Source organism: Ciconia boyciana, chromosome 2 (assembly GCF_034638445.1).
Source record: "Ciconia boyciana chromosome 2, ASM3463844v1, whole genome shotgun sequence".
Classification (NCBI taxonomy): Eukaryota; Metazoa; Chordata; class Aves; order Ciconiiformes; family Ciconiidae; genus Ciconia; species Ciconia boyciana.
In genome coordinates, this window is record NC_132935.1 from 129,707,281 (window position 1) to 129,727,209 (window position 19,929).

Genomic DNA, 19,929 nt, shown 5'->3' on the forward strand with positions numbered 1-19,929 from the left:
AAAAAATCCTTCTGTGTAAGCAGAAGACCAGATTATTTTTTTTTAAATACACATTATATTTGCAATATAAATACTATGATTATTGGAGGGGGTATGTGGAAATACTCTCTTCTGGAGATAAATATTTTATGTTGCTTTTATAGTTCATGATACAATTAGAATACAAGAACAATTCTTTATTTTCCAGATTAGGTCCAAATGCATAATGTCTTGTTCATGTTACAACAACTGTAGAATTATTAAGTTTGTAAACTTGTGCTGGTTAATATAAAATGCAGCTTCATACTTTTTGTCTTTATTCTTTTAGGTCATATTGAAGTTGTGAAATTACTCGTGGCCCACGGAGCTGAAGTGACATGCAAAGACAAGAAATCGTATACACCCTTACATGCTGCAGCATCTAGTGGGATGATCAGTGTGGTCAAATATCTTCTAGATCTTGGAGTTGATGTAAGGAAGAATAAAACAAAGTGATACATATTTTTTTGTTGTTTGAAATGCTCTTGTTAGTATTGTAGCACACTGTTTATTTAGGGACAGGTTATGATATAGTGAAAATAGTATTTCCAAAGATCTTCATTCACATGCTTTTTTTGTTATAAAACCTCATTCCCCCAAGTAACTTAAGAGCCTTGCAGATACTGCACAATTATTTGGAAATAGATTTGTATTTAGTAGTTTTTGTGTTCATTTGGTATTTCTTACTCTTAGTTCATTGGACTGGAACTCAGGAAATAGGAATTCCGTTCCTAGCTTTGCCACACAATCCTTTTTGACCTGCAGGAAATTAAACTCTTTTGCTTCAGTTATTTGTAAAATATAGATGTTACTGAATTTCTTATACCACATAAGTTTTGGGAAATACTAAAAATTGTGAGAAACTTCAATACTACAGTAAGAAAGGCCATATTAATGAAATGCAAAATAAATGAAAAGGCTGTACAGTACCTGCATGTAGAAAGTGTGTTAACAGCAAACTGTAAAACTGTGTAAGAAATCCACATTGTGCGTCACATTTTAGTCTTACAAGGCTGGAGAATGCTGCCGAAGTTCTACCTTGAGATGTACATCAGGACTCACTATCATGTGCACAACAACAAATTCTACTTTTACATGTCCCCCCCTCGCCTGCCCCCTCCCCTCCCCCCAAAAAAGTCCCTTTCACCGATGTTTTTAACGGAAACCCACAAATGGCTGTTGAAGAATGATAGAGGGCCCTGCTGTGCTTAGTCTGTAGTGTCTGTGCAAATTGCCACTGTTGACATTTTTTCCATATGTGTGTTCTGTCAAGTTGCATACTGCATACAGGAAACTGGTGTGGAGACAATTGGAGGAGGCTGGCTCACTTGTAAAGCAATCGTACTCTTCCCGAGTACATGCTTCTCGATCAAAGTACTACATCCAGAACTTGCTTTGAATTTCTGGTTTTGAAGAGTTCCAAAACGTAATAAAGAAGTTGTTTCAGGACATAAGAGGCTTCTTTGTCATAATTAAATGCTGTGGTAATACAGGTTTTTGCCTACTAACTAATCATGTGTTGGTTTTTTTTTTCTCTGATAGATGAACGAACCAAATGCCTATGGAAATACTCCTCTCCATGTAGCTTGCTACAATGGGCAAGATGTTGTAGTGAATGAACTCATAGACTGCGGTGCTAATGTAAATCAAATGAATGAGAAGGGTTTTACACCTTTGCACTTTGCTGCTGCGTCAACACATGGAGCATTGTGTTTAGAGCTTTTGGTCTGTAATGGAGCAGATGTAAATATGAAGGTAGGTGAATCCAAAGCCATCCATTCACTTTTAAAGATGCAGTACGTCTTTATCAGAAGTAATTTCTCAAAATCATTGTTATGATAACGTTTAGAAGTTCCCACTGATTGATTGGAGTACTTCTGTGAAAAGTACTATAGAAAAAATGAGCCAGTATGTTGCTTCAAGGAACTCAGTCTGAATCTGAAAACCTCAATCGGATGTAGTAAATAGCCCAAAAGGGTAAAGAAGAAAGATGACAATACCGTCTGGTCAATCTTGATTATATTTAAATGTCAGAATTCCCCATAATTTGTCTTCCCTAGTCTATCCATATGAGTAAGAGCAAATCATATGGAAAAATGCAAAAGAACATGTTTTTCTCATAAATAAGCACCATTAATGAAATCAAGGATATTTCAGAGAAATGTGTATGAACAGGCTAATTGCTGGAGCAGTTGAAGAGCTGATAATGTAAGATCCTAAAATCTAATTAATAAGGGAGAGTTGTGAAGGGTGTATTAAAAATACAAAGGTAAGTAGATTAGGCCAATGGAAGGTCTTAAACAGGTGGTTTTTTAATTACTCCAGCAAAACTTTGTGAACAGAGTCAGTATACGTTTTACATCTCTACTTGATCACAAGTCTTTGGCTGCAGAATATTCCTTAGAATCCAGTCTTAGTGTAGGTAGAATTTCTAATCCACACAAGCATAAAAGCACACTATAACCTATATCTTTTGTTATCTTCTCAAGTGTGTAGGGCAAGGTCTTGAGATGTGAGACCTCCTATTTTGTATTAAGTTGATTTTTATTCTAGTAATGAAAATGTAACTGTGTTCAAAAATATTCAGTGGCAGTATCTGGTGTCTTGACAGCTTTCAGGCTGGGGGAAGTGGGAAGCAGGTATGTGAAATGAAGAGTCCAAGTGTTCCTCTTACAAAATATCTAATTCACTGTACTGTTGCCCACATGTGGTAGGAAGAGAATTATCTGTCTTTTTAATTTTTTTTTTCCTAAGAAACAAAAATCTTCTTAATATAGAGTTATGCCTGAATTTCAGCACAATCTGGATAAGAGGTGAATATTAGAATAGCTAACATTTATTTTAAAAATCATGGGGTTTGTGGCTCACTTCATGTAAGATATTCACACTGATTTGCAGCTAACTAATTCTAAAATACGATTTTATATCTATCGTTAGCACAAAATCCATAGCCTACTGAAAATGTGGGAGTAATTTAAAAATAAGCTATTTGATGTGGAAAACACATCAAATCTTAGATCTATGTTACTGCCCACTTTTACATATATTGAAACATGCAGCTCATTTAATGAAAATGTACTTAAACTCAGTTGTGGAAAAATTCATCACCAAAGTGTCCTGGAGAAGTAAGGAGCTGTGCTACAATTTTTATTGCCAACTTGTCCTAAAATACACAGGTCACAGTCCATTTATTGTTGCCAGCTTTCTGCTATGCATAATGTCCCAGACTGGATATGACTGAGGGTTTAGCCTTACAGGGCTGACTTTTGTCCTACATTCTTGAAACATCGTTTCTTGGTAACATGTTCTGTCATTAAAATAATCCCACAATGTTAAATATATTAATGATTATGTACGTGTGTTACTTAAACAAATAAGAACAAAAGAGAAACATAAATACTTCCAAGCAAAGAATTACTGTTTTCCTGTATGCTGGTTTGCAGTGGTTGATGACTTTGTGCATATTTCTGATGTAGAAGAAAGAAGTGGGGAGGGCTTAATTTCAGAAAGATGTGCAGCAAGTAATGGTGGTTGGGGTTTTTTGGCTATTTGTTTTCAAATACACCTTAATTGTAGGTTAGGAATGAAAATGAAAAACTTCCAACATTCTATTAGCATAATTAAACACTTAAAGACTACTATAATCTTTATGTTTGAACTTAAAATAAGAATCTTTGTTTTACGTATGGGATACACTGTAGATATTGATTATATTTAGTCAGTTATAACACTAAATAACCTTAGAAATTGTGCAAAGAATGGCTAATGTCTTCAAAGTGACTGGCAAAGTTCCTGAATTCTTTGAAGTTTATAATGTGGGTGAACTTTTGTTTGGAGGTGACAAAAGATGTTTTAACATCAGAGACACGTATTGTTGCCTTCCTTCCCATTCAATTTTAAGTTATGGAGATCAATTTTAAGTTATGGAGTATAGATTTGTTGGTTTCTGTAGCTTCAAAAAAAAAAAAATCCTTAGAAGCTTTAGTATGGGTAAACCCAGGTTTTCTCTTAAGCTTACTCTGAGATTACAGAATCATTTTTTCTGAAACATGATAGTGATGGGGCTGGGAAATGCAGCCTGAAGGGTATCAGAGAGCTGAGAATTTCAGCTGAAGTCTAAGAGCTTAGCAAAAGTTTGGCTACTGAAGTTAGCCTGCTTCAGAAGAAAATGTCTTTACAGTGAAAAGGGTTAGTAACTTTAGCTATAGGTTGGCTGTAATTAAAATGTGTTGATTTAGTAAGTATCAAAACTGTTAAGTGCAAAAATAAGCAAGTAGGGTTGTGTAGGGATTTTAAGAAATTATAGCTTGAAAACAGCATTCATCCCCTGTTTCCACATCAACCTGTGTCTCCATTGTAATTCTGTTAATAGCATTTCTGTGGATTTATACCAGTATGACTGAATTTGGCCTGTGAATTTGCACCTGAAGGTGTGAACAGCCTTACTTTGCATATGAAAACTTACCACTTGCACTGTTGAAAAGTGCAAGAACTGAGGCAAAAGGAAATCGTTTCCAAGTCAACTTCTGCTTCCCTGGAAAGGCCTATAAGGATAAATCTTGGATTTAATCAGAAGAACAATCCCTAAAAAATAGCAAAGGGAAATTGAATTAGAATATGTTGTGTATCTAAGAACAATTTGCAAAGTTAAAATGGGATGCTTTTAGAGCATTCTTACTAAGTATTTTTTGAAAACAAGCCTGTTCAGTTTTCAAATACTGAGGCTGAAGTTCAAAGTAGTTCTTACAATTGCTATAAGATTTATTTGTCATCATAATTATATTGCTTGTATAATCTGATTCAATAGTTCCCTCCCATGTGCAACTGTTTCTGTACTTTCAGAGGTAACAGAGTGGGTATGGATGGTAATCTAGGTGCAGACTAGACAGTACTATTAGAGCACCTTCTGCTGTGGATGACCTAGTGGGGAGAGCAAAAGGGAAACACTCTTTTTCTTGATGGCAGATGGAGGGTAAGTGCTTGTGCATATCTGTGGATGCTGGCCTCATCTCAAGAAGGGAATATGTAATGCAGAAGACAATGGAACAGCAGAAATATGTTATATGCTTTCTATCACCTCTGTAGGCAGAGGACATAATTTCATACTTGTTTTTGTAGCTTTGTCGGGGTCCATATAGTACTGTAGAACAGTGAATCCTGTTAAGTATTGCTCATTACTGCAGCACTCTCTCCTCACTATTCAGGATTTCCATGCATGGAAGAACACGTTGAAATGAGTATGTAATGGGACAGTATTAATTGTTTTATGGGCCCCCTTGCTGCTTGAAAAATCAGTGACCTAAATAGAAAAAGTATTTTACTTCCATTGGTGATACTAGAACATAAGAATTGTTGCTAGGGGGAGATTTCACTTGGAGGAATGCTGTGACATGATAGACCCACATTTCCCCTGACCCTCAGTAAAGCTCAGTAGTCTGAGTACAGTTAATATCCGAGTAATCACTTGATAGAACACCTTGTGCGGTGTGTTAATTCTTTCTGTCTAATAGCAATTACTGTTCTGAGCAAATTTCATATGATCTTAAGTATTTTGTGGATATGTTTTCTCTAGTGGTAGAGGAGATTTGGGTGATTTCTTTCCTATTACCACACTTAACTGAGTTTCAGTGAAGACAACAAAAGTTATCATAGCTATTATATCATGTGCTCTGATCCTATCTGATCTCATAAAATCAGACAGCTGTAGTTAACTTAATATTTAGATAGAAGACCTTAAAGGCATAAAAAAGGAAATTGAAGCAAAAATTTTGAAGATACCTCCTTGCTTATGCAGTCCAACCTCCTGGCGTCTCAGGAAACAGTACTTTGCTCAATAAATAGAGCCTTGCTGTTTCATTGTTTAAAGAACTCTTTGGCTACTGGTTCTGATTCTGTATATCCTTCCCTAGTGACAATGTTGAAGAAGGGAATTCTGAATGCAGTCCTATACCTAGCAGTTCAGCTTCAACATGGAAATTATCACCTTCATTTAATCTTATACCTGTTCTATGTTTATATGTTGATAGACAATTGCATGTTATGTTACTCCTGGGTTGCAAAGGAACCTGAGACGGTTAGAATGGAGAGAGGCACTGTGGGTAATCAAATCCATTGTCTTAGAAATCTACATTAAGTGCATTTTTAAGTAAATTTGAGCAGAGTAAATCTGAAAATCCGTTATTGATTGTACTGTGGTTTTTCATTTACAACTGGAAGATGATTTTGTAGCTTATTTTGCTGTCCTTTGCAAGATCTTACTCAAGCTGTCTTGTGAGGGTTCTCACTTGACCACCATGCTCCCTAGTTTCTAATACGGTCACCTTAAGTTATTCTTATGTCCTTGTAAGGTACTTTATTAATGTGCTCAGTGAGACTTGGATCTACTTTTTTCTGCTCCATCTTCTTACTCTTCATTAGCCTTCCTTTGAGATACAGATTTAGCATATCTGATCCAGTGAGATTGCAGGCCTCTTTATCTGAGCCTTTAAGTTATTCTGTCTGTTACTTCACTAATTTATTATTAATTTATACTTAAATATATATTTATATATTATTTATACTTACATATATATTTAGTATTAATTTATACTTTCTCAAAATTTCCCCTTTTAAAGTTTAGAATGTTAGTTACCAAAGCAGCTTTTGGTCACTCACTCCAACGAAGCTGACTTTATGTAATCATTTTTCTTTAAATTAATTGATTCTTCAGCTTAAAGAAGGAGAAAAGTGAGGGAAAGAAACACCAGATGTGTAACAATTGTTTTAAAGGAGGAAAGTAGTTGGACACAGAGAATATTAATGGTTGGATAAAGAGAGTAGAACAAAACTGTGGGGAGAAAGATGAAAGGTAGACATGAAAAGAAAATTCTCTTCGTAAGAAAATCAGAGCATAGAGATTGCTTGGGGAAGTCATCACTTAGGATGTGTTTATTTGGCCTTTTCTTAAAGTCTCCAATGACAGAAGTAAAATCGATTGTCCAATCCCTCAAGTGGATTTCAACCCCATTTTTTGTGTTTCTTTGCATCTGCTATGGATATGTGGATGTGTCTTTTGGATTATTTACAGTCAAAGAAATCTGCTAGCTGAAACATCTGGAGATAACTTGGCTGTCATTATCAAGTGTTTTATTTCTTTCAGTCTGGGTCTGAGAAGACAATGTTTCCCATAATTGCATTGTTCTAGGTGGTGTATGCTGCTCTGTGCAGTGACACAACTAAAAATTCCACGTTCAACTCTGTCTAAAAGGGTCTTCAGCAGACTTTCAGTAACACATCCATAGAAGCTTTGCCATTTGGTTCCAAAGGAAGAGTAGAGATAGGAAGACGCTTTTGCACATGACAGCAATTAATGATATTTCAATACATATGTTCATATTGTATGTTCCCCCTACCATCTTTTGTCTTTTTTAACTTTGTATTTTGTGAACATTTCATACTCTTCAAAGCCGGTGTTTAAAATGTAAAGATGTGGTATGCATGTGTGTCCAAGAGTGCTTTTATATTCTGAGTGTCATGTTTGCAATTTTTGTGTGCATTTGTAGGAACTTTTTTCTGCAGTAAACCTTTCCCATTACCTATGATACAGTACAGGGGGGAAAAAATCATCCTAAAGTAATAATAACAGAAAAAACTTGTTTTGTAAGTGCATTGAGATTGTGCTGTTAAAAATTGAAATTTCCTTATGTATTACTGTTGGCCTACTTGAAGGACATCTTTACTGGGTGAATGACTAAGTGCACATTTGATATGTGTGTCAAACATACAGTACCAATTATGGTTGAATAGTTCTACCCCAGGATTACTTGTGGTTTATGATAAATTGCTTACAAATATCACTTCACAGAAATTTCTGTGAAACACATGAGCTTTTTAAGGTGTTGTCTTCTAATATAATGTGTAAACCTCTATATAGTAAATAAAGCTATTTTCTTTCAAGAAACAAACTTAATTTAAAGAAGCATTGTTTTGTTTTAGACTTGGATGGGGGAAGAGTTGGACATAGTCTTGTTGCTAAAGTTGTGCGCTGTCATCATCCTCTTGAGAGTGATTATCCTAAAGGCATAACTGTGAGTGAGTGGGCATCACTGGGTTGTCACTCACAGCTGGAAGAGTGATTCAGAGCAGCTCTTTCGAAAAGCTTGCCCTGTCATGCTGACTTGTCACTGCCACCATCTGTCTTGCAGAAGTGCATAGAAACAATTTAAAGGAGGGAGTAGAGGGGAGAGAAGAAAGTCAAAGAATGTCCTCTTTCTTTTTTGATCAGTTCTGGTGGATTACTATTACTGGCCATAAGTAAACACTGGGTTGTGGTTGTTTTTCTTTTCCAGAGTAAAGATGGGAAAACACCGTTGCACATGACAGCGATCCATGGTAGATTTTCAAGATCTCAAACCATCATTCAAAATGGTAAAAGGGCGGAGGGAGTACTTTTGTCATCAGCTTTCCAGTATTATGAATATTTTCCTCCTCTTGTATTGATAAGTGTACTGAACGTTTTTTCATATCCAGTGTCCAGTAGTAGTTCAGTTAATGTCAGAGTCTGGCGTATCTCCTTTACAGTTTGATAAGTTACATTGAAGAACCATTTATTTTTCAGAATGCAGGAAAATACATTCATTTCTCTTCCATAACCCAGGTGGCAGAAAGTTTGTCCCATATGGTTACATAATAAAATGCTTCTCTCTATTTTGCTTATTATTAATACTAAATACCACTGAAAGTTGTATAGATTTTAAATCCAAAGTAGTCATTCATGGACAATTATTAATGTTGCTTAAATTATCATCAGTGCTGTTTTTCTAACAAAAGTATCTGTGTGCCTACATATATTCTTACTTAGTAATTACTTTTTATTATAGGAGCTGAAATAGACTGTGAAGATAAGAATGGAAATACTCCTTTGCACATAGCAGCTAGATATGGCCATGAGCTATTAATCAACACTCTGATTACGAGTGGTGCTGACACTGCAAAGTAGGTGACTTTACTGACATGAATGCAAGCTGAGATCATTTAGAAATGTATTTATTAGATTAACAAGACTAGTATGATTTTTTTGTAATATCATTTTCAACTTGAAATAGGAAATATTTGTATAGTATCCTGTACTGTACTTTTAAGTAGCTACTCAGAACATCGCAATTTGTACAAAAAGAAAGAGAAATAGATTTTCCTCTAATGTATTTGAAGTAAAAGCTCTGGAAGTTTTAATAGGCTGTTGCGCTGACTTAATGCATCCTGCTGGCTTGTAAGAAAGTGTTTAATAGGTGAAGTTTTCCTAAGGCTCGGTATTCTAATTAGGTGGTTTGTTGAATCCACCATGCACGTGCACTTTGGCACACAATCATGTTTGTTTTATTTTAATTGTAATGAAACTGTGATACCTGATTATGGTGTATCTTAGGCGGGGTATACATGGGATGTTTCCTCTCCATTTGGCAGCATTAAGTGGATTTTCAGACTGCTGCAGAAAGCTCCTCTCATCAGGTAGGATACTCTTTAAAAATCTTATGGCTGCTTTGTCCTTTGTTTTTTAATTCTATAGAATAGCTTTTAATTAAGTCTTAATTTAGTAATACATAAAAATCTTTATAGTTTACTAGTAGCCTGGGTCCAGTGCTTGTTTTTTTAAGAGACAGTCCATAGTTAAAGTGAATGCAAACTTTTACAGAAGTAATTAAAAAAAAAAATAAAAATAAAATCATCCAAATTGAAATAATGCGTCTATAACTTTTTAAATGTTGTGTTTGTGCATTTTAAGTTGGCCATAGAGGTGGGATGACTGGTTCAGACCATAATGCAACTTCAAGGAGAAACACTAATGTTCTCTTAAATTACTTCATGGAGCATCCTCCATTTCCCTTCCATGATGTCTTTAGCTCAGTCTATTCTTATCTATTGCTGTAGTGGGCACCTAATAGCTCTGAAGACTCTATGGACTGCTACATTAAGAAACTGTTGCGTTGGTGGTTTATTGTTAATTAAATGCAACCCGAATGGTGCTTTTCTTTCATTGTTTGATTCCTCCCTGAACTTGCGGATGGTTGTAAGGTTATTACTTACCTTGTTGTCCAGAGTGCGCTGGTGTGAATTCTAAGGTCTTTGAACCATTGCAATTCTGAGAAAGTAGATTTGTCTGAAGGATTGTGGAAGCTACAGGAACAGAAGAATAAACTAAATGGTTCTACATTAATCTGAAGGCACTTCATGGTTTTTGACAAAAGAAAAGTGGGGGCAGAGGGTTGGGGAAAAAGAAGAGTAAGAAGTTGCTTACCCAGCTTTATACTGTCTGCCAGGGAAGCCTGGGAGAAGAACTAAAGGAGTATAACTAAAACTACCACCAGTAAGGCTTATTTCACTGTCCTGTTACGGACAAGGTTGCAAGGATTTGCTCCAGGAAAGAACTGTCCTATAGTTGACCATATTTCAATTGGGTGCGTTCAAAATGAGGAATACTCTGGCTCTTTCTCCTTTCTGCACATGGTGCTGTGCTGGCTGTGCCCTTACTGGAGATTCAATATGGCAAAGGAATCCCTGCGGAAGACTTGCAAGTGGTTTCTGTGACTTTTAGATGAGTTGAGCAAACTTGGATGTAAATGTAGCCTGGAGCACATAAGGGCTTGAAGAGTATGTTCAGCCTCCAGACTGGAAAGACTAGATACTGCTACCAGCTTATTAGTACACGCTCTTGGTGTGGGGTTTGGTATCTGCAGACTATGTGCCCTTTTGGTTTTGGGAGGAAGAGCCTCATTTATGTAAATTAAGAATCTCTTATTTTTAAATTCATTAATATTCATGTGCAGACCTTAAAAAAAAAAAATCATCAATCTGCCTAGTCCCAGTACTGAATGACATTTAAGTAGTCAGTGGTGTTAGACAAGCAACCTAGGGATGTGGAAAGGCATCAAAGACTGCTTTCCAAATCAGATTGGTAAACTTTCTTAAATTGTTTGCTGTATATCACTGCCTATTGAAATGGGAGGAGAACTTAGTGGAGCATACGAAACCTATGTTTTGGGGAATATGGAGTAGGAAAACAGTCTTGAAGAGGAGTACTCTTGAATAATACATCCTGTGTTGTTCTCTATTTATCGTTGTTGAATAATTCTTAAAAATGGGGGTGGGGGGGGAATTTGCATTCCCAGGCAAAAGTACCAAAACTGGAGATTTAATGAGTAAGTTTTGTTATACAAGAGCAAGACTTTTATACAAGAGCAAGACTTTTAGGGGGATATAGTAGTTTTCTCAAACCAAAAATGTAGCTTTGAAACGTGATTTAAATAGTAATCTTCATGTCAAAGTATATGGTTAAATGTGGAATTGCATAGTTAAAGTTTGTGATCTCAAATTTGAAGTTCCATAGTTCACACATTTTGGGAAGAGAAAACTACGATGTTCTCTAAAGGGCTCCTCTGTAAGTAATTGCTATTTACAGCCTTCACTCCAGCTTAACAAAGTTATTTCTCTAGGACTAAAGAGGTAAACTCAAGGATGAAATTTAAGTGTTTAGTATAGTACTAAATTAAGGATTTAGTAATGCTGACATCCCCCTCTTTATTAAAAAAAAAAAATCTCTGCATAACATGGATAGATTCTAGCATATTCTTAAATTTTCTATTACCTTCCTATATTTTATATTCAATACTAAATTATACAGAAATACTAGCAGGCAAATAGGATAGGAAAGAATATAGCCTCTTGCCTCAGTGCAGCTAATTGTCTTTTACCTTATCCCTTTCGGTTTTACTTGAATGCCTGTTTTTAAAAATACTACGAATAGCAAGGATGTGTTTCAAATGAGGTAAATTTTCAGTGCTTAAGTGCTTTTTGCAAATAGCTGTTAAGTTTGCTTAGCAAGCATTTCTCTTAAGAGTAGATGAGAGCAGTTTTGTGAAAGGTGGTGTTACTTTGTAATGCAAATGACTTTACAAAACACTTGATTTGTAGGTTTTGACATAGACACCCCAGATGACTTTGGCAGGACTTGTCTTCATGCAGCTGCAGCTGGAGGGTATGTAAAAAAGTATTCATGCTTTTGTATTTTAGTGTTGTTTTTTCAATTGCTGATCATTCCTGTTCTTTATTATTTCCTCTCTGTGCTTTTCCTGCCCTCTTCCCTTGGAATTTATGTAAACATGAAAATAATTTCAAGATGGATTCTATCTACAAACAATAAAAATAAATTAAATATTCAGCTCAATAAGTAATTATTGGAGTACAGTGTCCAAGTATCATCAGCCTTACCTTAGGTTTATGCTTGGGGATGAACTGAATTATATTTTAAATTCTCATGGATGATGATATAATTTTTAGAATTTACAGCATTCAAAGATGGCATGCCCAGCTAAGATCACTGTAGGACATGAGGTGGAGAACAGCAACTTTGGGAAATATGTTTTTACGATATCCATAAACAAAAGATCAATCTAACTAAATTAAAAGCCATAATTAAATTCCAGAGTTTAGGTGGATGAAGTAGTCAGAACTACTTGCTCATCACTTGAGTTGTGATCCATATTGATTATTGTTATTGTATTGTAGGTTTTCTATAGCAGCTACTCAAAATTGCCTGGAAGAATTGGGTAATAAATTTCATGATACACTTTGTGGGACACAAGAACTCCATGATATTGATATTTTCATTTTTCTGTTTCAATGTTGTTTAAGTAATACTGTTAAGTAATCATTCCAAGTCAAGATACTTGATAGATACATCCTTGTTGCAAATGATTAAGGTTAAAATGCTATATTTTCATATAAAAACACATAAGTTGTGACACATTCCCTCATTCATCTCCAGTTTAGGAACGTTACTAAGTGGTTAAGCTATAAGCAGTATTGTACATCTATTATAATGATCATATTGTATTGAAAATGAATTACACTAAAAAGTAAAATATTATGTTGCAAGTTATATTTGGCCTTAAAAAATATACATTAAAAACTTGCCTCCATGCTGGAATCCTGGTAGCAAAAAGCATGTGACGTGTAGGTGTTATTGCTTGTTTGCTTTAAAGAATTGAAATTTCTATTAGATTAGGTTAATGTTTATGTGCTTTTATGCATGCCATTTGATATCAATAAAATTTCTATATATGGACTTGAAATAATTTGTATTCTTTTCTGGTTTGGTCCTGCAATTATGAAATCTACATATAAAAATATATTTATCAAAATTTTCATATGATCGTTCAGCTCAATTAAAAATAATGTATGAGATGTGTATGTGTAGCAGTTCTGATACTTGCAGGGGCCAGTATTAAGGAAATAAAATTTTCAATCACAAGTAATATTGCATTAATTTAATAGGAATTTGGAGTGCCTAAATCTTCTGCTAAATACTGGTGCAGATTTCAACAAAAAGGACAGATTTGGGAGGTAAGACATTCTAGATTTGTATATTGTAAAGGGCTGTTAAAAGTATTACAGAAGTAGCATATTAGTATGTGGGCAAGTCTGTGTGTTCCAGTTTAAATGTTTTTTAAGATACGATGTTTTTAATAAACTATGCTTCAGCATACGTTATCAAATGTTACAAACATATTTTGTTTATTGTGTTAAGTTAGGTGTTTAGTCTTGTTTTTAAAGACTGAGTTCCATATTCAACTGCAATTTTTATGAGCCTTTTTTGCTTATAACGTGGATTAATGAGTTTAAATTGCTTTCATCCAGGGACATTAGTGATGTTTTCCAAATAATGTATTAGTCAAATCTGTAAATCTGTTGCTATTTCTAAGCTTTTTTTATTTAAAAAATTCATTATTTTATTATAACTGCTTCACCTTTTTCCTTTCATTATATCCATGCCTTTCAGTTTCCTTGTTTGTGCTCTGAACTCTTTTGGAATGACATTTATTTCTATTTTTAGTATAGGATTATTTAAGTTTAGATGGCATGATCAGTACTTGTGTAAAATCTCACATCACATCATGGAAAATATGATTTTCCAGGATGTGAACAGCAGGAGTAGGACTTGAGGAGAATGTTATGGAACCAAAGTTGTATTCTGCTTTAAATTCCACTTCCATTGTTTCCTGAGAAAGGAACAACTATCTGTCATAACTTTTGTCATTGGAAGTTGGTTTTTTGTCTGTTTGGTTTGGTTTTTGGTTTAACGTGCATGTTATATAGAGCAATTATTTTGGGAGAGGGAAAAGATTAAATAGTTAAAAATGGAGAGAAATGGGAAAAAGTAATTTTAAGGGAGAGGGAAGAGGTAGGACACTTTGAAGTGCCTGACTGTCTCCTCAAAATTGAGATATTTATAGTAGCAATCTCTTTTTAAAAATAGAAAATGGAATTCTGAGTCATCTTGGTGCTTTTGAAATTTTATCCAAACTGGTTTATTTAGAGAATTGTTTATGTATTTGAAGCTGGAGTAAGTTTCCTCTGAGATTATACATCAGTACTAATATTTCACGGTTTTATTATACGAAGACAAGGTATACTTTAAAAAGTTTTCTTTAACAGTACCTCTGCTATGTTAGTGTAGTTTAAAATAAATAAATAATGCTTGCCTCTCTTAGGCAAAATTCTGATCTGTTTGTCGAAAACATCTACTTGTTCATTGTTGTATTTTATTTTGACCTTGTTTAGTTGCTATGCAGTTCTTAGATTTGTGCATATTTTTCCATATGGCTTGAAATTACTTAACTAAAAATAATATTTCTAATGTAAACTTGATTTTCCTCTATATGTTTACACAAGAAAATTCATATAAAGCTTCCCTTAATACAAAGTTTGTGCATATTTTGTCTGGCAAATAGATCCCCTACATGTTGTTCTGCATTATTAAATGGCTCCTAGAAAATGGCCCCATTTTTTAATATTGTAATGATGCATTCTTCACCACAAATACTTGTTTAAAAATGTAAGGAGGATTTAAGTTTCATTTTATTTTGCTTTTTCTGTCTCTCTAATATTATTTTGCTGTTATTTACCATTGTACTTTTTATTTAAATGTGTACTAAAGAACTCCACTCCATTATGCTGCTGCCAATTGTAATTATCAGTGCCTGTTTGCCCTTGTGGGATCTGGAGCTAGTGTGAATGACCTTGATGAGAGGGGTTGTACACCTCTGCACTATGCAGCTGCGTCAGACACAGATGGAAAGTAAGTGGCATGCTTTGTACTAAAGCCTTTCTCCTTAGAAACGTTTGAGCTTGTGAATTCCCTGTATGTTCTGCCTTCAGATTTGCCAGATGCATTTTTTATATTTTTAAAGATTAAACTCGACAGTGGATTGTTCATTGTATATAAAATATTTTACGTAACAAATATTTCTAAGAAAAATGAACAATAGTAAAATGTATTGTAATTTTTTGGTTATGTCCTATAATGCAGATGTCCTAATTCAGGAATTCATTAGGAATAGAGTTTTTAATCGCACCTGCTGTGTAGTGGTTGAGTAGATATCGTTTGTGGGGGTTATTATGACAGTTGTGAGCAGTAGGGTCATTTTGCTTTAAAATCAAATTCTGATGAAGGATGGTGTGTTTTACGGAGGGTTCTTAATGTTGCCCAAAGATCTGTGTAGTTAGTCAGAAATACACTGTAAAACTAGACTGTGAGTTACAGTAGGCCTGCATCAGGATAGAAATTCACGCAATGTTTCAATATAAGATGCTTTATCCATTTGGTATTTGATTAAACTATTCGTGTTTGACATTACAACTCTATCTCTTGTCAATGTAAATTTTTGCGAAGTAGTTACACTTTTATTAATGAAATGCATCCAGAAACTTTCATAAATCCATAAATGTCTCTTGTGTGTGTTTATTTTGTAACTAATGGTTATATTTAACATAGTTATTAATGACTTAAATGCTTACATGCAAAGCTTATATAGATAGCACAAAATTGATGCGATTACTTCAGCTCCAACCATTGTATATATTGAGGAGACTTGGGAAGAGTACCACTTGCATGTGCACACACTCACATACACAGGTCAAAACAAGCTGGTGTGCAGCATCGCATTTGAAATGCATACAGTGACACCTTCACTGGAAAAGAGTGCTGCTTAGTGCCATATCATCTTGTTTTAATACAACACCTTTTAAAAGGTGAGGTAGCAATAGGAACGAGGTGGCATATAACTTACAGATTGGGTTTTGAAGGATAAAGAATACTTTTAATGGCCATTTAACTAACATTTAAAGTACATGCCTTTTTTATGTAAAGCCAAATTTCAAAGCAAAATTGTCTGCCGCTTTTTAGATATACTTTCAATTCCTGCTGGAGTTTGCTGAGATAATTTTACTTTAATTGCCCTCTTACAAGTTGAGCTAGGATTAATTTTAGCTTCACAGTTGCTCTGAAAACCTCCAAACTATAATGGTTCTTCAGATGACATCGTTTTGCCATCTGTCTTGTAAAAGGCACGAGCAAAAATGATGATGGCAGTACTGCAGAGCTTTGGGAGATAACTCAAAGAACCGTCTCTGGAACCCACATGATATTGCTCCTCTGATTAACAGTTGGCTCTCTGGAAGACAGGCTGCAAAGCAGAATGGCCTGAGGAGAAGCTTTTTATATTGATGCAGCAAGATGATTAGTAACAGCTGGAAAACCAGTACTGCTCAGCTCATTCAAAACAGGAATGAAGCTAAAAATGGTTACTGAGCTGGAATATAAAGCCTGGGAAAAAAAAGTCAGGAAATGATCTATATAGAAATTCCAGAGATATTTATGTGCATTTTTATAGTCTTTGTTCAGACATCTTTAAAGGCAGATTTTAGGGACAAGGATGTTTTTGTTGAAAATTATTTTCCTATTTGTTCCTGTTTGGAAATGTTTCTTTTGTGTCTTTAACAAATGCTTCTGATCTGGAACAAACACCAGTAAGCCTCATTTTGACAAGACTAGACAGAGAAACATGATTGCAGAATGAGATAAACTAAGCAGCATCTTAGGGGAAAAAAAACACGTTCTTTCTATGTTAGAATTATTTAGTAGACAGTACACCAATAAATAAATGGGAAATAAATTTAACTTATCTAGGCTTTCAGAAAGTTTGATTAATCTCCTTTTAAAGAGGCCTGTTGAGGACAGTTAAGTATGCAAAAGATGCTAAGTTAATCTCTTTCCTGCATGAGAAGAAACAGCAAAAATAATTATCTATTTTGCATTGGAAAGAATGGGTACTCAAGGATTTTTAGTAGACTTTGCTTCCTGCAGTGTATTTAGTGTATTGTGATTTTTGTGAGCACACAAATACAGAAAGTACACAAGTATAGAAATTTAGATAGCCAAGGTCAGTGATGTTTAACATTTATTAATGAGCCATGAATGTTAATACAAAATCATTGATTAAAATTAACAAAGGAAGTTAGACAATTGGACAAATAAAATGTAGGGACAGTAGTTCTCACTTGATGGGACAAATTGACTTGTCTTTGGATTCTCAGAAATCTCATCCCATTTCAATTCAAATAAAAACATGCAAGCACGGTTGCCATTAATGAAATCCAGGCATTTGTTTACTAGGCAAGTAAAACCTGAATTAGTTGGTTAAAAACATAGATATGCTTTACAGGTAGCTTTTTATTAGATACGTTGAACTTGGTGTAAAGTTACTTACATCTTGTGTTACACACGTTATTCTTTGAAACAGGAGAATTTTTACCTTTTTCACTACCTACCTAAGTCCTTTCATCCTTTATGTTGGACACAAAATGGTGAAAGTGAGAGCACACCTTGGTGTCGCTCCTATCAGAGTACTTTGCAAGTAGACACTTCCTTGTTCATAGTTTTTCCTGCAGCTTTTTGCCCCTTTCATCTTCACTCACCTGGTTTGTTGATTTCAACCTTTGTCTGGGATGGAAAAGCAAATGTCAGGTCTTCACTTCAGCAAATCGCTGTTGTTGCACATGAGGTTATTCGGCCCTTGACCCAGTACAGCTGTCTTACGCATGTTGAAATGTATTTCCATTTCATCACAGCTGGTACTGGATCTCATTCAGATGATGAATTTGCCTGGGGTCAGCAGATGGAACAGTGCCCTTCCTTGAAAGAACTTACAGAGTTCTGATGTTGCAAGGTCATGCTGTCTTCCCTCAGGAGGTGGCTGCTTTTGTAGAATTTCTACCTGTATTTCTCCAAGGTCTGAATGTTCTCCAGGGATTTGAATGATCAAGTTTCTACTCTTAACAGCATTGATCAGAAGTCATGTTAGGATTCCTGCCTCTCAAATCTAAACCTGCTGTATCCACCGCAAGTTTTTCACGTGACATCACAGCATAGCCATATCATACAACTACAAATGTTGACATTTCCTTTAACTTTCTACCAATTTCCCATGAGGTAAATGGGAACTAAAACCCTCATATTGTCAGTGTATCCAACTGGCCCGTTTGTCACCACTGTTGATGGTAATCTGTGAGAGCTTTAGATAAACTGTGCTAAGGAAGAAAGATTCCAAGCTGGATTTCACAAGATAATATATTTTTTAGCTTCAGTTGCATTTTATTTAACTGATAAAGGAGAAGTATTTCATCATCCCAGAGAGAAGAAGAGATAGTGACCTGTTGTACACTAAAGAAAACCATATGGCTTCACCAGCGAGTTCAAGGTCATGATGGTGACTAGCTATAAACATCTCTGCATTCCAAGGGCATGTCTCTGTGCTTCTAGACCTACAGAATTAATCTTTCCAACTATAATACAAAGTATGTGTTGTGTACAAAGTAGCTTCACTTATAGGTATTCCTGGACTATTATCAATGCAAGGTTCTCCTGTCTGGATTTGCCACAGGAACAATAAATAGTCCTAAACCAACAGTTGTAACAACCCATGTGGGAAGGATTGGAGTGTCACTCTCCCTTGCTGGACTTCTGCCTGATGAAGTGGCCATACAGAGGCTGGGCGTCTTTAGACTTTCACCTCCCAGATTTTGTTTAGCTCTAGTTCAGTCTTTAGAAAGCCCTTCTATTGCAGGATATGTTCCAAGTTATAAGAGATATGATTGCATTTGAATGCATGACTCCTACCTCAGTGATGTCTTACCTGCGTTTTAGTCACAGGGCAGCATGTAGCTTCATGGTATACTTAATAAGACTTACAAATCTTCCTCCTCTCTGGGATGGATATTCCCCTAGTGGCTTGGTGGTCCTTTCCTGAATGGTCAGGCAGTCCTTCAGTGGCAAGAAGACCTACCCATTCCATTCTTCATTTTGCTCTATCATAACAGATGATCCTTTATAGGCAGAGAGCACTTGTGAAAATTGTGGATATCTCAGGGCAAAAGGACCAACCATTTCATATCCGTATTCTTGAGCTCAGAGCTGTGTAGAACACATGCAGAGCTTTCTGGTCTTCTCTTCAAAAATATTGTGCCCAGGTCTCAACAGGCAATCTAATCATAATGTGCAGTGTTGACAAGTGGGATGTCATGAAGTCTTTTTTTACCTGCTGGAAGCAAATGATCCAGTCATTCAGTATACTAGCAGATAGTTTTGAATCAATTCAGCTTTGGTGAACCCAGACTAGGAGATCAGATCTAAGGATCTTAAGTCCATCTGCCTTTTGTGAAGTACCAGATGTTCTGTTCTCAAGTAAGGTAGTCTTAGGAATTAGACGCGGTCTTGGTTCTGCTATCAGGTAAAATGGTATGTGCAGTTTCTCAGATCCTGAAGGTTCTGCTTAAGGTAGAACATGAGGAGACCTTCATAACCCGAACTGTTTGAGCAAAGTGAGACAAATTAAGTACCAGAATCATCTTACTCTGTCAATAAGAAATGTAAAATCTCTCCTCCTTTCCTACTGTATTAATTCAGAATTTTAGAGGCTCTTTACAATCTTGATCTTGCTTAGTGTCTATGTGGATGTTTGGTGGCTCTTATTATAGTCTCATGAATACATTTGCAAAATAACCTGATTTTATTCTGGGACTGTTCATTTCTCATCAGTC

General features: G+C 35.4%; 1 protein-coding gene across 2 annotated transcripts in view; it reads left to right on the top strand.

Annotated features, from left to right (window-relative positions):
- Positions 1-19,929, top strand: part of ANKRD28 (ankyrin repeat domain 28) — a 127,046-nt gene that overhangs the window by 86,933 nt on the left and 20,184 nt on the right. For both annotated transcript variants that reach the window (XM_072854036.1, XM_072854035.1), the window contains exons 7-14: positions 308-450; positions 1,561-1,773; positions 8,346-8,424; positions 8,877-8,991; positions 9,422-9,504; positions 11,965-12,028; positions 13,327-13,395; positions 14,990-15,130. In XM_072854036.1, the coding sequence (XP_072710137.1) occupies positions 308-450; positions 1,561-1,773; positions 8,346-8,424; positions 8,877-8,991; positions 9,422-9,504; positions 11,965-12,028; positions 13,327-13,395; positions 14,990-15,130 (907 nt within the window). The remainder of the gene's footprint in view (positions 1-307; positions 451-1,560; positions 1,774-8,345; positions 8,425-8,876; positions 8,992-9,421; positions 9,505-11,964; positions 12,029-13,326; positions 13,396-14,989; positions 15,131-19,929) is intronic.